The 19,153-nt window shown below is 36.5% G+C and overlaps 1 protein-coding gene across 1 annotated transcript in view; it reads left to right on the top strand.

The window, feature by feature from the left end:
* Positions 1-15,529, top strand: part of LOC128228347 (uncharacterized) — a 64,296-nt gene extending 48,767 nt beyond the window's left edge. The window contains exons 8-9 of the mRNA XM_052939608.1: positions 266-289; positions 13,851-15,529. Coding sequence (XP_052795568.1) covers positions 266-289; positions 13,851-14,044 — 218 coding nt within the window. The 3' untranslated portion in view covers positions 14,045-15,529. The remainder of the gene's footprint in view (positions 1-265; positions 290-13,850) is intronic.
* Positions 15,530-19,153: the final 3,624 nt, after the last annotated feature.

Raw genomic sequence — 19,153 nt, 5'->3', positions numbered from 1 at the left:
TTTCACAAAATGCTTTAATATTTCGGCTTTATTGCAGTCACGTTGTGTAACGTATAATTTTCGTTTATTTCGTAGTTTTTGGCGACTTTAAAGAACTCTTGACGTGACTTTTGACTTAAGCTATTAGGCAATTGACATAAACCCATATTAGAGGTGTTTTGTATATTGAACAGCTAAACGTTTTATTCCTTAAAGGAGTACCTGATTTCCTGTTGACAGTATTCCACTGCATTTATTGTTGTTAAAAACCCGTCTTCTTTTTCAGCAGGAAAACCCGTTCATCGAAGAGGTAAGCATACGACGATACAATAAAATAAAGAAAAAAGACAGTAATTGAAATGTTTTAGTCTTCGCCCGAAATATTTATAGAAATTCCCTCCTGAATGTCCGTCTTTATATGTATTCTCTCTATATGTGTCATGTTTTGATCAATAAATATTTGACAAAAATCGCTATATGTTGTATCAACAGTTAACATGTATTGAATATTCCAAATGATATGCTTAATATAAACTTAACGGATATTTCCACCAATTGATCATCCCTTACATACTCTTGACTTCTACAGATTGATCATCCCTTACATACTCTTGACTTCAACATATTGATCATCCCTTACATACTCTTGACTTCTACATATTGATAATCCCCTACATGCTCTTGACTTCCACAGATTGATAATCCCTTACTTACTCTTGACTTCCACAGATTGATCATTCCCTACATACTCTTGTTTTCCACAGATTGATCTTTCCTTACATACTCTTGACATCCCTTACATACTCTTGACTTCCACAGATTGATCATCCCTTACATGATCTTGACTTCCACAGATTGATCATCCCTTACATACTCTTGACTTCCACAGATTGATCATCCCTTACATGATCTTGACTTCCACAGATTGATCATCCCTTACATAATCTTGCCTTCCACAGATTGATCATCCCTTACTTCCTCTTGACTTCCACAGATTGATCATCCCTTACATACTTTTGACTTCCACAGATTGATCGTCCCTTACATCGTCTTGACTTCCACAGATTGATCATCCTTTACATACTCTTGACTTCCACAGATTGATCATCCCTTACATACTCTTGACTTCCACAGATTGATCATCCCTTACATGATCTTGATTTCCACAGATTGATCATCCCTTACATGATCTTGACTTCCACATATTGATCATCCCTTACATGATTTTGATTTCCACAGATTGATCATCCCTTACATGATCTTGACTTCCACAGATTGATAATCCTTTACATACTCTTGCCTTCCACAGATTGATCATCCCTTACATGGTCTTGACTTCCAAAGATTGATAATCCTTTACATACTCTTGACTTCCACAGATTGATCATCCCTTACATGATCTTGACTTCCACAGATTGATCATCACTTACATACTCTTGACTTCCACAGATTGATCATCCCTTACATGATCTTGACTTCCACAGATTGATCATCCCTTACATACTCTTGACTTCCACAGATTGATCATCCCTTACATGATCTTGACTTCCACAGATTGATCATCGCTTACATACACTTGACTTCCACAGATTGATCATCCCTTACATCATCTTGACTTCCAAAGATTGATCATCCTTTACATACTCTTGACTTCCACAGATTGATCGTCCCTTACATAATCTTGACTTCCACAGATTGATCATCCCTTACATGATCTTGACTTCCACAGATTGATAATCCTTTACATAATCTTGACTTCCACAGATTGATCATCCCTTATATAATCTTGACTTCCACAGATAGATCATCCCTTACATGATCTTGACAACCACAGATTGATCGTCCCTTACATCGTCTTGACTTCCACAGATTGATCATCCTTTACATGATCTTGACTTCCACAGATTGATCATCCCTTACATACTCTTGACTTCCACAGATTGATCGTCCCTTACATACTCTTAACTTCCACAGATTGATCATCCCTCACATAATTTTGACCTCCACAGATTGATCATCCCTTACATACTCTTGACTTCCACAGATTGATCATCACTTACATGATCTTGACTTCCACAGATTGATCATCCCTTACATACTCTTGACTTCCACCGATTGATCATCCCTTACATGATCTTGACTTCAACATATTGATCATCCCTTACATACTCTTGACTTCTACATATTGATCATCCCCTACATGCATTGACTTCCACCGATTGATAATCCCTTACTTACTCTTGACTTCAACAGATTGATCATCCCTTACATACTCTTGACTTCCACAGATTGATCATCCCTTACATGATCTTAACTTCCACAGACTGATCATCCCTTACATACTCTTGACTTCCACAGATTGATCATCCCTTACATGATCTTGACTTGCACAGATTGATCATCCCTTACATAATCTTGACTTCCACAGATTGATCATCCCTTACTTACTTTTGACTTCCACAGATTAATCATTCCTTACATACTCTTGACTTCCACAGATTGATCGTCCCATACATAATATTGAGTTCCACAGATTGATCATCCTTTACATACTTTTGACTTCCACAGATTGATCATCCCTTACATAATCTTGATTTCCACAGATTGATCATCCCTTACATGATCTTGACTTCCACAGATTGATCATCCCTTACATGATCTTGATTTCCACAGATTGAACATCCCTTACATGATCTTTACTTCCACAGATTGATAATCCTTTACATACTCTTGACTTCCACAGATTGATCATCCCTTACATGGTCTTGACTTCCAAAGATTGATAATCCTTTACATAATCTTGACTTCCACAGATTGATCATCCCTTACATAATCTTGACTTCCACAGATTGATCATCCCTTACATGATCTTGACCACCACAGACTGATCATTCCTTACATGATCTTGACTTCCACAGATTGATCATCCCTAACATACTCTTGACTTTCACAGATTGATCATCCCTTACATGATCTTGACTTCCACAGATTGATCATCCCTTACATACTCTTGACTTCCACAGATTGATCATCCCTTACATACCCTTTACTTCCACAGATTGATCATCCCTTACATAATTTTGACCTCCACAGATTGATCATCTCTTACATTCTCTTGACTTCCACAGATTGATTATCCCTTACATACTCTTGACTTCCACAGATTGATTATCCCTTACATGATCTTGACTTCCACAGATTGATCATCCTTTACATAATCTTGACTTCCACATATTGATCATCTCTTACTTACTCTTAACTTCCACAGATTGATCATCCCTTACATGAAATTGACTTCCACAGATTGATCATCCCTTACATCATCTTGACTTCCACAGATTGATCATCCTTTACATACTCTTGTCTTCCACAGATTGATCATCCCTTACATAATCTTGACTTCCACAGATAGATCATCCCTTACATGATCTTGACTTCCACAGATTGATAATCCTTTACATACTCTTGACTTCCACAGATTGATCATCCCTTACATGATCCTGACTTCCACAGATTGATCATCCCTTACATACTCTTGACTTCCACAGATTGATCATCCCTTACATGATCTTGACTTCCACAGATTGATCATCCCTTACATGATCTTGACCTCCACATATTGATAAGCACTAACATACTCTTGACTTCCACAGATTGATCATCCCTTACATGATCTTGACTTCCACAGATTGATCATCCCTTACATACTCTTGACTTCCACAGATTGATCAACCCTTACATTTTCTTGACTTCCACGGATTGATCATCCCTCACATAATTTTGACGTCCACAGATTGATCATCCTTTACATACTCTTGACTTTCACAGATTGATCATCCCTTACATGATCTTGACTTCCACAGATTGATCATCCCTTACATACTCTTGACTTCCAAAGATTGATCATCCCTTACATGATCTTGACTTCAACATATGGATCATCCCTTACCTTCTCTTGACTTCTACATATTGATCATCCCCTATATGCTCTTGACTTCCACAGATTGATAATCCCTTACTTACTCTTGACTTCCACAGATTGATCATCCCTGACATTATTTTGACTTCCACAGATTGATCATCCCTTACATGATCTTGACTTCCACAGATTGATCATCCCTTACATACTCTTGACTTCCACAGATTGATCATCCCTTACATGATCTTGACTTCCACAGATTGATCATCCCTTACATGATCTTGACTTCCACAGATTGATCATCCCTTACTTACTCTTGACTTCCACAGATTGATCGTCCTTTACATAATCTTGACTTCCACAGATTGATCATCCTTTACATACTCTTAACTTCCACAGATTGATCATCCCTTACATACTCTTGACTTCCACAGATTGATCGTCCCTTACATGATCTTGACTTCCACAGATTGATTATCCTTTACATACTCTTGACTTCCACAGATTGATCATTCTTTACATGGTCTTGACTTCCAAAGATTGATAATCCTTTACATAATCTTGACTTCCACAGATTGATCATCCCTTACATAATCTTGACTTCCACAGATTAATCATCCCTTACATGGTCTTGACTTCCAAAGATGGATAATCCTTTACATAATCTTGACTTCCACAGATTGATCATCCCTTACATAATGTTGACTTCCACAGATTGGTCATCCCTTACATGATCTTGACCACCACAGACTGATCATTCCTTACATGATCTTGACTTCCACAGATTGATCATCCCTTACATGATCTTGACTTCCACAGATTGATCATCCCTTACATAATCTTGACTTCCACAGATTGATCATCCCTTACATGTTCTTGACCACCACAGACTGATCATTCCTTACATAATCTTGACCTCCACAGATTGATCATCCCTAACATACTCTTCACTTCCACAGATTGATCATACCTTACATGATCTTGACTTCCACAGATTGATCATCCCTTACATACTCTTGACTTCCACAGATTGATCATCCCTTACATACTCTTGACTTCCAAAGATAGATCATCCCTTACATAATCTTGACTTCCACAGATTGATCATCCCTTACATGATCTTGACTTCCACAGATTGATAATCCTTTACATACTCTTGACTTCCACAGATTGATCATCCCTTACATGATCTTGACTTCCACAGATTGATCATCCCTTACATACTCTTGACTTCCACAGATTGATCATCCCTTACATGATCTTGACTTCCACAGATTGATCATCCCTTACATGATCTTGACCTCCACAGATTGATAAGCCCTATCATACTCTTGACTTTCACAGATTGATCATCCCTTACATACTCTTGACTTCCACAGATTGATCATCCCTTACATTTTCTTGACTTCCACAGATTGATCATCCCTCACATAATTTTGACGTCCACAGATTGATCATCCATTACATACTCTTGACTTCCACAGATTGATCATCCCTTACATGATCTTGACTTCCACAGATTGATCATCTCTTACATACTCTTGACTTCCAGAGATTGATCATCCCTTACATGATCTTGACTTCAACATATGGATCATCCCTTACATACTCTTGACTTCTACATATTGATCATCCCCTACATGCTCTTGACTTCCACAGATTGATAATCCCTTACTTACTCTTGACTTCCACAGATTGATCATCCCTTACATACTCTTGACTTCCACAGATTGATCATCCCTTACATGATCTTGACTTCCACAGATTGATCATCCCTTACATACTCTTGACTTCCACAGATTGATCATCCCTTACATGATCTTGACTTCCACAGATTGATCATCCCTTACATAATCTTGACTTCCACAGATTGATCATCCCTTACTTACTCTTGACTTCCACAGATTGATCTTCCCTTACATCATCTTGACTTCCACAGATTGATCATCCTGTACATACTCTTGACTTCCACAGATTGATCATCCCTTACATACTCTTGACTTCCACAGATTAATCATCCCTTACATGATCTTGATTTCCACAGATTGATCATCCCTTACCAACACACTCTTGACTTCCACTCTCTAGACGACGACCCTTCAGGTACTTCCTCATCTTCATAGAGAATCCTGAAGGAGCTGGATTTTTCGGCCATTCAAACTCGGTGCTATGTATTCTGATACCAGATTCAAGGAGAATCACTGCTTTATCAGCACTAACATACTCTTGACTTCCACAGATTGATCATCCCTTACATGATCTTGACTTCCACATATTGACATCCCTTACATGATCTTGATTTCCACAGATTGATCATCCCTTACATGATCTTGACTTCCACAGATTGATAATACTTTACATACTCTTGACTTCCACAGATTGATCATCCCTTACATTTTCTTGACTTCCAAAGATTGATAATCCTTTACATAATCTTGACTTCCACAGATTGATCATCCCTTACATAGTCTTGACTTCCACAGACTGATCATCCCTTACATGGTCTTGACTTCCAAAGATTGATAATCCTTTACATAATCTTGACTTTTACAGATTGATCATCCCTTACATAATCTTGACTTCCACAGATTGATCATCCCTTACATGATCTTGACCACCACAGACTGATCATTCCTTACATGATCTTGACTTCCACAGATTGATCATCCCTTACATGATCTTGACTTCCACAGATTGATCATCCCTTACATAATCTTTACTTCCACAGATTGATCATCCCTTACATGATCTTGACCACCGCAGACTGATCATTCCTTACTTGATCTTGATCTCCACAGATTGATCATCCCTAACATACTCTTAACTTCCACAGATTGATCATCCCTTACATGATCTTGACTTCCACAGATTGATCATCCCTTACATACTCTTGACTTCCACACATTGATCATCCCTTACATGATCTTGACTTCCACAGATTGATCATCCCTTACATAATTTTGACCTCCACAGATTGATCATCCCTTACATACTCTTGACTTCCACAGATTGATCATCCCTTACATACTCTTGACTTCCACAGATTGATCATCCCTTACATAATTTTGACCTCCACAGATTGATCATCTCTTACATACTCTTGACTTTCACAGATTGATCATCCCTTACATACTCTTGACTTCCACAGATTGATCATCCCTTACATGATCTTGACTTCCACAGATTGATCAACCCTTACATAATCTTGACTTCCACAGATTGATCATCCCTTACTTACATTTGACTTCCACAGATTGATCATCCCTTACATACTCTTGACTTCCACAGATTGATCGTCCCTTACATCGTCTTGACTTCCACAGATTGATCATCCTTTACATACTCTTGACTTCCACAGATTGATCATCCCTTACATACTCTTTACTTCCACAGATTGATCATCCTTTACATGATCTTGATTTCCACAGATTGATCATCCCTTACATGATCTTGACTTCCACAGATTGATCATCCCTTACATGATCTTGATTTCCACATATTGATCATCCCTTACATGATCTTGACTTCCAAAGATTCATAATCCTTTACATACTCTTGACTTCCACAGATTGATCATCCCTTACTTGGTCTTGACTTCCAAAGATTCATAATCCTTTACATAATCTTGACTTCCACAGATTGATCATCCCTTACATAATCTTGACTTCCACAGATTGATCATCCCTTACATGATCTTGACCACCACAGACTGATCATTCCTTACATGATCTTGACTTCCACAGATTGATCATCCCTTACATGATCTTGACCTCCACAGATTGATCATCCCTAACATACTCTTCACTTCCACAGATTGATCATCCCTTTCATGATCTTGACTTCCACAGATTGATCATCCCTTACATACTCTTGACTTCCACAGATTGATCATCCCTTACATACTCTTGACTTCCACAGATTGATCATCCCTTACATAATTTTGACCTCCACAGATTGATCATCTCTAAGATACTCTTGACTTCCACAGATTGATTATCCCTTACATGATCTTGACTTCCACAGATTGATCATCCCTTATATACTCTTGACTTCCACAGATTGATCATCCCTTACATGATCTTGACTTCCACAGATTGATCATCCCTTACCTAATCTTGACTTCCAAAGATTGATCATCCCTTACATACTCTTGACTTCCACAGATTGATCATCCCTTACTTCCACATATTGATCATCCAATGCATGATCTTTACTTCCACATATTTATCATTCCCTACATACTCTTGACATCCCTTACACACTCTTGACTTCCACAGATTGATCATCCCTAACATACTCTTGACTTCCACAGATTGACCATCCCTTACATGATCTTGACTTCCACAGATTGATCATCCCTTACATACTCTTGTTTTCCACAGATTGATCATCCCCTGCATGATCTTGACTTCCACAGATTGATCATCCCTTACATAATCTTGACTTCCAAATATTGATCTTCCTTACGGGATCTTGACTTCTACAGATTCATCACCCCTTACATAATCTTGACTTTCACAGATTGATCATCCCCTACATGATCTTGACTTCCACAGATTGATCATTCCCTATATACTCTTGTTTTCCACAGATTGATCTTTCCTTACATACTCTTGACATCCCTTACATACTCTTGACTTCCACAGGTTGATTTACATGATCTTGATTTCCACAGATTGATCATCCCCTACATGATCATGAATTCCACCGATTGATCATTCCCTACATACTCTTGACTTCCACAGATTGATCTTTCCTTACATACTCTTGACATCCCTTACATACTCTTGACTTCCACAGGTTGATTTACATGATCTTGACTTCCACAGATTGATCATCCCCTGCATGATCTTGACTTCCACATAGTGATCATCTCTTAAGTGATCTTGAGTTCCACATATTGATCATCTCTTACGTGATCTTGACTTCCACAGATTCTTAACCCCTTACATAATCCTGACTTTCACAGATTGATCATCCCTTACATGATCTTGACTTCCACAGATTGATCATCCCTTACATGATCTTGAATTTCACCGATTGATCATCTCTTACATCATCTTGACTTCCACGAATTCATCACCCCTTACATAATCTTGACCTCAAAGGATTGATCATCCCTTACATAATTTTGACCTCCACAGATTGATCATCCCTTGCATGATCTTGACTATCATAGATTGATCATCCCATACATACTCTTGACTTCCACATATTGATCACCCCTTTCATTATCTTGACCATCACAGATTGATCATCCCTAAAATGATCTTGACTTTCACAGATTGATCATCCCTTACATAATCTTGACTTCCACATATTGATCATCCCTTACTTACTCTTGACTTCCACAGATTGATCATCCCTTACATGATCTTGAATTTCACCGATTGATCATCCCTTACATCATCTTTACTTCCACGAATTGATCATCCCTTACATGATCTGGACTTCCGCCGATTGATCATCCCTTACATGATCTTGACCGCAACAGATTGATCATCCCTTACATAATCTTGACTTCCACATATTGATCATCCCTTACTTACTCTTGACTTCCACAGATTGATCATCCCTTACATACTCTTGACTTCCACAGATTGATCATCCCTTACATGATCTTGACTTCCACAGATTGATCATCTCCTACATGATCTTGACCGCAACAGATTGATCATCCCTTACATACTCTTGACTTTCACAGATTGATCATCCTTTACATGATCTTGACTTCCACAGATTGATCATCCCTTACATACTCTGCACTTCCACCGATTGATCATCCCTTACATGATCTTGACTTTTACAGATTGATCGTCCCTTACATGATCTGGACTTCCACAGATTGATCATCCCTTACATAATCTTGACTTTCACAGATTGATCATCCCCTACATGATCTTGACCGCAACAGATTGATCATCCCTTACATAATCTTGACTCACTAAAGCTTCGTAAAGGATTTATATTAAGGACGGAACTGACCTTTTTCTAATGATCTTATAAGTCAAACGAAAATGTACGATTACCTATGTTAAGACAAAGATCTAAAACATTTTTACAAACATTGGTTCCTAGTGTTTAAAATCAGATTACTGCTTGTTGTTCATTAATATTTGTTCTAGAGAAAAAGGTGAACAGCAAACTGTTTGCGATTATATATCTGATAAATTGCAACCAGGACGGACATTAGTTCAGTGTACTCATTTGTCTTCTGATTAACAGTTCATTACTGAAAGTAAACGTTTACAAGAAGTGTCATTGGAAGAGTTCTTCAAAGTCGTTTGCTATTGCAAATTGTTGTGAACTCATATTGGATATGGTCTTAGAACTCATCCAAGATGCAGCACAAATTAATTGATTATATGCTTTCCGGTAATTTACACAGATTTATTAGTGAACTCAAATTGGTAATTCACTGATTCATAACTGTATGTTATCACGTCCAAATCAAACTAAAATGAGTACAGGGCTCAAGCTCATTAAAATCTGATTCCCGCAACACGCTTCACGACATTACGCTACGTTACGCTATGTAGTTATAACGGTAAACTTGAGGTGACCATTAAGGTGTAATCAGATCGTACATAACGTAAACAAATGAAGTGAACGTCACGATATGATTTTATATGAATATCAACGACGTCATTTCCGAAATGTCGTTACGTTCGCGTACAATTTAGTGCTATCTTCTGAAAAAAGCAAGTACATGCATAATAATGATAAATCATTATAATAATAACATCTTTCTTTAAAGAAGGTAACCCATTTAATATCCTTTTTATGCAAATAATAAAAAGAAAAAAGAGAGGTATATTTCAGTGTAAGATCGAAATATATTTCACCCCGTGAACACCAAAAGTGAACACCAAATCGTGATATATAACTTTTGGTGCTCATTCGGTGAAATATATTACGATCAGACACTGAAATAAACATTTTTCCTCAATTTGATTATGTCATTCCCGGCAACTATGTGGTGATGGAAAATTATATCAAACGATGTAAAGCTAACGTCATCCGGTCGAGATGCTGAGAACAACTGATCAACATTCCGCTCTCTATATATAATTAACTCTAAATTGCGATGTCAAAATTGCTCTAATGGGAATAACACTAAAATATCATGCAGACAATTATTACCACAAAGGCTACTTGGGTAGATATATAACTACGACTTTGGTGGAAAAGAACTAATATGTTCCGAAATGACCATTCGCTTGGTACGGCTCATTTTGCAAGCAGTGTTGCGACGAACATTCAAAGCCTCGGTGATAAAACTGAACACGAAATGATTCTGGTGTAAGAATTTCCATCGGGAGCATCATGTGCAACTTCACGAACTATATCTGTATCGGACATTGTTATGAAATCTTCCCTCTATACGAAATGTCTTCATCATCGCATTGTAAATCTGTATATATTACTTTATCCGAAGCGTGGAATAATAGCCCGGGCTTCTATACAGTTATTTCAGGGAAATATCACTGAACGAAACCGGTCCATTACTTCGCTTTTATTAATACCGCCGATGATAGAAAAGAAAATAAATCGCTGCGTCTGTACCTCGAATCGATCTATATTTACTGAATTTGATTTATTTCAACCATTTTATCAACTGCTCCTTGTCTTTTAACCTTTTTTAGGATGTTGATAACCAAAGCGTTATCTCCGGTCGTACAACGAGCTCCATATATTTGCCGAGATTCAACAGAAATGCGCTTGCTATTCGTTAAAACTGTCAAAATGACGAACTTCAGACAAGAAAATTAGTTCAATTGTGAGAAATCACTTTTTTCTGTTCTTCGGAATTAATCTAAAATTCAGATGATGTGTTTTGTCCTTTTTTCATGAGAACAACTACATGAAGAGAAGGTATCACCCTGATATGTTAAAAGGCATATTTTTAACACTGAACAAATATTATATATTGTTTTTCAGTTAATGCTTTTATCAAATTCAAATTCCAAATTCAAATCATTTATTTGATAAAGGCCACCGGCCCAAAACAATCATTATGTACAAACAAACAAACACAAATGAGACAATTACAGGTGAATGGTGAACACAAGTTACATGTGAAAATTATTTGGCATATAATATATGTAGTGATAAATGTGCATATAATACCATGTACAAAGTAGAACAACCTTATATATAGTTATGAATAAATATATATCAGTATGGTGTTTTTCAACACTGTTATGGTAAATTATTATTCACAAATTCTTCCCGCAGTTTTAAGGCATAGAAGATAAACATTGCTAAGTTATTAACAGTGCTATCTGTTGTTGTGTTCAGTAAGAGATGAAATTTATGCATGTTCGGATTATTGTAATACTTGCTGGGGAGATATTTGATCCTCAGATCATTAAAAGTAGTGCATTTCATTATGAAATGGTACTCAGTCTCAACCTCTAATTGACATATTTTACAAATTCTATTTTCATAGGGAGTATTATAATATCTGCCTGATTCAACTTCTAAATTATGGGCGGAACACCTAAGCTTAGCTAAAGCACTTCAGAACTTTCTTATTTTTACATTATTTAAGTATGGTGCATGTCTATAATCCGTGTTCAGATTTCTGAATAGGCTAAGTTTATGAGATTCTGATATTAACCTTGTCCAATCTTGCATGTATTGGTCTTTAAGTCTTTGCACAATGTTGATCAAGAAATATATTTTCATTTTGGACCAGTTGATCGATCCATACGTAGCTATACTCCGTCACATTTAATATATGTTTAACCCGTGTTGTCCAGTTGCTGTGCCCCAGTTCGTCCATATATTTGAGCATATTATAAACAAGGCGCACAAATCTATCATTTGGCATATGTCGTATCTTAAGCCAATATTTTATTACTTTTTTCATAGTTTGTATATACATCGGAAATCTTCCACAATCACCAAGAACTGCTATGTTTGTTGTTTTCTGAGGGACACACATATATCTTTTACACGCGTATATTTGGACAGATTCAATTGTGTTACGTTTTTCAGTACCCCATATTCTGAACCATATGTTAATATTGGCGCTATTTTTGTATCAAAAATCTTAAAATACGATTTTTGGTTAAGTTGGCCAAATTTGTATAGTTTTGATAGCAACGAAATAAGTACTCGCTTCCCAGTAGTTGCCTGTTCATTTGCCATTCTTGGGAATGATAGTTGTTGTGAAAGGAAAACACCAACATATGGGAATCCGTTTACAACTTCCAATCGTTCCTTATTAAAGTACCACTTTTCAGTCTTCGAAAGTGTGCCCCCATTTTTGTAGACCATGACTTATGTTTTCTTAGTATTGACTGTAAGGTTAAACTCCTGTGTAAAATCTGATAGTTTGTTAGTATTCTTTGAAGGCCTACTACAGTGTCAGCCATTAAAGCTAAATCGTCTGCAAATAGTAGGCATAATATTTCTCGCCAATCAGGGAAGAGCTGAATCCCTTTTAGTTCGCTTTTCTCTATTTGTTTAACAAACTCATTGACAAAGAATACGAACAATATCGGAGAGCAAAGGCAACCTTGTTTTAAACCGGTTGGGCAATCAAATTCGTTTGAAATGATGTTATTATTAGATCGGACTCTGGCTCTAACTTTAGTATACATTGCTGTTAGGGATTTATATAATCTACCGTATACACGATTAGATGAAAGGATTTCAAACAATTTATGTCTACTGACTAAGTCAAATGCCTTGAGAAAATCGACATATGCTACGTACATTTTACCCCCTTTCTGCTCAATTTATTTTCAATCAAACCCTGTAAAATAAACGCGTTATCAATTGTACAGTACCCCTCTCTAAAACCAGCTTGTGGCTCTCTTATTTTGTCAAAAATATTCGCAAAAAAAAGTCAATCGTCTATTAATAGTACTTGTATAAAATTTCCCTAACACATTGAGTAATGATATACCTCTATATTAAATGGTATTTCCTGTAATTTTAGGATCAGTCCTCACGGAGACGGATGCCAGCTATTCGCAGGCTCGGGATTCATCAAACGGGGCCGCCCTTCCCCCGGGTTCCAGTGGTCTGGTGCTGGTAGTCATGGCCACGCTCACCGTAGCCCTCGTGCGTGCAATCTCGTTGAACATGGGAATAAAGACGATATTATCGCACTGTTTTCGTATTATGAGATGAACGTTTATCACGAAGATGGACAAATAATCTTTCAAGAAAAATAAAAGAGATATGTGCCTTACATTCCACGCCATAGGACTGCTGGCTGCAGACTGCTAACGACAATAACTGCACCCCAGTACAGACAAGTGCGTTAGCCATCTGCGCGGTCATTATGACGGTGATACAAGCAAAATATATCTTCAATTCATAGTAAAGACTCCTTCTACTGTACGTACAACCATGCTTACCATATGCATGTACATAAGACTTTCATATAGCGGGTAATAACTAATGTTTCAATTAGGATTTTAAATTTGATCTCAATATCTATTCGCTCAAATGAAGTAGCATGTTTAATAGCAAACGACAACACTATTCGTTAGTGATATTGGCATCGTGCAAATTCAATGGTTTTACCGATCAGAAAAGGAGCCACTGTATGTACGCATAGATTTAAACGTTCATTCTAATCAGATATTGCAATATGGTTTTTATTTCACAATTTATCATTATATGTTGTATCTGGTACATGTTTTGGGTTTTGTTGAGAGATGCATTCTTGCCAATTGCTATCACGACTCTCATTCTGTTTATAGTAAAGGTAAAGTTTATTAAGAAAATGTAAACATACCTGCATTTTTAAAGGACAGGTTTACCTGTTTTTGCTGAATGGCAGATATCTATGAACAACGACAGGATTTAACACACAGCACTTCTCTCTCCGAAATCATCTTCCAAACGCTTCTGCGTGCCTGCACATTATGTAAACAAATTTGTCTCTTGAAAATAAGCACATTCCAAACAGAAGTTCAATTAAGTGTAAATAAGATCACACAGCCCCTAGGACTTGAACATTGTGTGGAGATACATGTTTAAGTCTTATCGGAAATGTTATGGACTGGTTTAAAATACCTCTTATAATATATAAATCACGACCGACTAAACTCATCTTTTGTATTGATTTATATTTCCATCTTTCGTACATACTTTTATACCTTAATGGTCATTTTGCATTCTTTTCTTTCATCTGTCTGTGATACTTTTGATATGTGTTTCATATGATGCATAGACTGTAATAATACCGTTTAGGTGTTGTGGTAAGACTATTTTAGAAATTGTAAAACGACACTGAGTAGTAAACAGAAGGGTATTGTCGAACTATGTTAAGCCATTGAAAACAGATGAAATGTAAATTATCTTTTCAATGATTAGCTGTGCTTGTGTCACTTAAAATTAAATACCATGTATAGCTCCATGTTATTAAAGTCAAACACCAACAAAAACTAATTAACGGACTTTTTTAGATCTTAAGTATTGATTTTTAGAAATCACTGATGTACTAAGAATGAGGAGAGTTTTTGTTTTGTATATTTTACAAAATACATATAGTTCTTTCAGTAAAAGTTGTTTTATTTGTTAACACCATGTTCTAAACTGTTTTATATAAAACATCAGATTCTTACCAACTCGTGCATTTGCAAATAAATCAAGATAATTCGTCAATCGTCACGTTCCTTACCGATAAGCAATCAGAACACCTCGGACATTTTCTTTTGAAACAAGCTCGGATGTATATGGACGGTATACAAAGTCAGAATTATTCACATTTAACTACGTTGCAAGTACTTCGAGTAGTTATTTCAGCTTAGCAGTTACGCCAAAGGACTACTCCAAACGGGTTATGGTTTAATATTATTCACTGAAAATCAATTTAAAGTTAAAAATAAAAATTACATGTTAAAACACTACAATTAAATAATTATGTTTCATTTGACATTTTCATTTGACATTTTTCTCGTCCGATGGTTGAGATGGCTGATGTGTTTCTATTGACCAATAGGCTCAAGTGAACGAAAGTCAACAAGTTGTAAGCCAATCAAAATTTGAGACGGTAGGAAAATCATAATTGAGTACCTGTGGTTAGCATTTGTAACAATAATATACAATTTAAACGCAAAAAACATTGTGTTTATCACGTAAATGCTTAATGAGTACCATATGCCGCTAGAGGATTATACAGATAAGTATGTGTCATTAACTGTGCGACGTAATGTTTCTCAGTTTTAAAATTGGTGTACATGAACTTTGCTTGACCACTTTTAAACGAAAACAGTTCAACCTACAGGGGCAAGACCAGTACCTAACATTTAACCAAGTTCGCTAAGGAACAATTCATAAGGCCAAACAAACCATAACACGTTACGGTGCATACACGATATTAGTAGCTCATGTCACTAGCTGTTATACAGAAGACACCGTGTATGTATGAAGAGAAGTTGTGCAATAATACAAGTGAATCTACTTGGACGAGCACACTAAGATAATGTTCTCAGAAGAAGTTACAGAGTGGGCACTAATACTGGCTGCTTTGATAATAAACCGCGGAGTGTCGGAGCATTTCACATGAAACATAGTTTTCCTGTTGTGTGCAACATTATATTTAACAGTTGTTGAATTTCAAACGTGGACAAACACGTGGATTCACATATTAATCGGCAAAAGCATAATCAAATAAAACAGAACTTAATCCTGCACAATAAATGCGTAAATTAAGTGTTATCCATCGAGTAAAACAGAGAAAAGAACAACATTCCTTCGAAAATCTTTCATTTAAGATTAATCAAGCACATCACAAGATATTGCATCTTGTAACCGGATTATAAATATAATATTAAGGAACCTGCAGCCAATTGTATAAGACCGGTAAATTCTTTGGGTAAAATAAAGTGAGCCTAAATCGATCTTCAGTGATCAACAGTAATCTTAATTAACTATAAGCAAAATACTTTAGAATGCAATATGGCCCAAAGTTAACCAACGAACAACATGTTATTTCAGTGCCATTTGATGATTATTTGCTGATTACTCATACATAACTGAAATTATGCTATGCTTTAAGATTTTTGTATTATGTATTTGCTCTATATTTCAAACGAGATTTTGTGTTAATAAACATGGCTAGGACTAAACAAAACACCGTGCGAAAGACAAAAAGCGTACAAAAACACAGACAGTCTCATCAAAAAGTTGTATTAATGAATTCTAATATTATCCTCTTAATCGCAAGTGCAGGTTAAAGGCAACTTCAATAGCATATCATAGTTATTAACGAAACTACACGTACACGAAAATAAAATGAGATATACCGAGCGGAAGCAAAAATCATTTCTGTACTTCGGAATCAGGGTTAAATTTTGGTTGACCAAGGTCGGACTTGATTCAAATGACAACATAGTAGACGTAGTACTCCGAATGGTGTTATGACTCAAATGGAAGCAAGAGTTTACGTAGTACGCAGAAATGTATGGGAATCAAGCGGTGTTGGGGTACCTTTTTCAGTTAAAAATCAAGATGGCGGTGACATCACTCTTTGTTGCTTTCAAAATCGTTGAAACGAGCAGCAATGAGTACGTACATGATAACAGCACCAGGTGGTTGGCACTCCTGGCTGTATCATAGTATGCTGTTATCAACAGTAAACGTATTGTTTTTTGTTTAATAACTAATTCATTTCTTTCTAGTTCGAACATAGAACTAAGCACTGTAATTGTTCTTCTTCAGGGTAGTAATCACTCTTGAGCTTATTTGCATATGAACTGTGTACGATTCATTGCGATGTGCGCAGTAAAAACAGCTGCTATTGTTGTGAAATTTGGTTACTATTGGCATCTCAAGTCTGTACAAAACATGAATCTGGAATTTTGTAAATTTTCTATTTAAGGTCAAGAGAGAACAAAGTCAAGTAGGGTGGGTGAAGTAGTGTCAGGGTATAACATGGACGATTTCAAAACGTTTTTCACAGTGTCAAGGTCTACATTGAAGTGATTGCTAGACAAGTTGGGGCATATCTGCCTGAGTATCAAACTGTTTGCTTTTCTGGTCGAACTCCAATTCCAGTCGAAACACATCTTTTATTTTTTCCTGCTAGTTGGAGAGTCTCAAGCCATGAGGTTCAATGTGACTCATTTTTCTGTGTTGAACATTAGCAAACGAATGTGAAACCTATTTCTCAGACATTTGAAAGCAAAGTATTTTGTTTGGCCGTTAGGACTAAATATACTAGTGTCCTTTCAGAAAAAAAGAAGAAAGAGGTTCCGGGTATCGATAGCACGCATATTTAGATCAAACTTTCAACGGAGCATTCACAAGCAAATGTTTACAGAGATGGAAATCATCCAGTTACCCTTCAGCGTGTTCGTCGTGAAGACATGAGATATACTTACTGCTGTGCAGGTTGACCGGACAGTTGTCATGATTCAAGGGTGTAAAGACACTCTGCACTATGGTAAAATGGACACGAACTGTGTAATGGTGGTCGTCTTATAGGAGATGGATGATTTCCTGTAAAACCGTGACTTATGACTCCATTAAGAGAGAATGCCCATTTGGCACGCGACCAGCGCTGCTTCAATTACTGTCTGTCGCCGTCACAATATATTAATGAAAGGTCAATTTCTTACTTCTGAAAGGACGTTAAAGCTGCACTCTAACAGATTTACCATTGTTACCAAAAAAATATTTTTTGTCTTCAAATGAGCAACTTTTAGCGTAAATATTTGCAAACCAGTGATAAAATACTGCTGACAAAAGATCAGATCGCAGATGTTCATATTTCCGTTCGAAAACTTATGTTTTATGTATAAACGCGTAACTTACGGTTGAATAAAAATGCATAAAACATCAGTTTTTAACTTAGATATAAAAATCTGCGATCTTATATCACTGGTTTACATGCATTTTCGCATAAATTTGTTCGTTCCGAGACCAAAAAAAATAATAAAAAGTCTTTAAAAGGTCCTATCTGTGGGAGTGCAGCAGATGGCTACAGTACATAGATACCTGATAAAGGTTGATGTTCAGCGGCGCATATCTTGTGTGTATTTTGCATAATATATGCATAATGCAATCTGCTGACATTGACAAAAACTTAAACCAGTAAATAAAGTGACTAGAATGGAAATCACACTCAACAAGTACAAGTTTAATGCAAATATGTTTTCAAAACTTTTTAAACACTATATTTGGTTATAGAACCAAGTCAAGAATGAAAAATTCTACAAGGAAAAAAGACAACAATATGATATGCAACTTTGCAAAACGTTACTTTGAAAAAGCATCTAAATCAGC

The sequence above is a fragment of the Mya arenaria genome, chromosome 3 (genome assembly GCF_026914265.1).
Source record: "Mya arenaria isolate MELC-2E11 chromosome 3, ASM2691426v1".
NCBI classification, from domain to species: Eukaryota; Metazoa; Mollusca; class Bivalvia; order Myida; family Myidae; genus Mya; species Mya arenaria.
The sequence above is the reverse complement of the archived record's forward strand: the minus strand, read 5'-3'. Positions and strand labels throughout refer to the sequence as shown.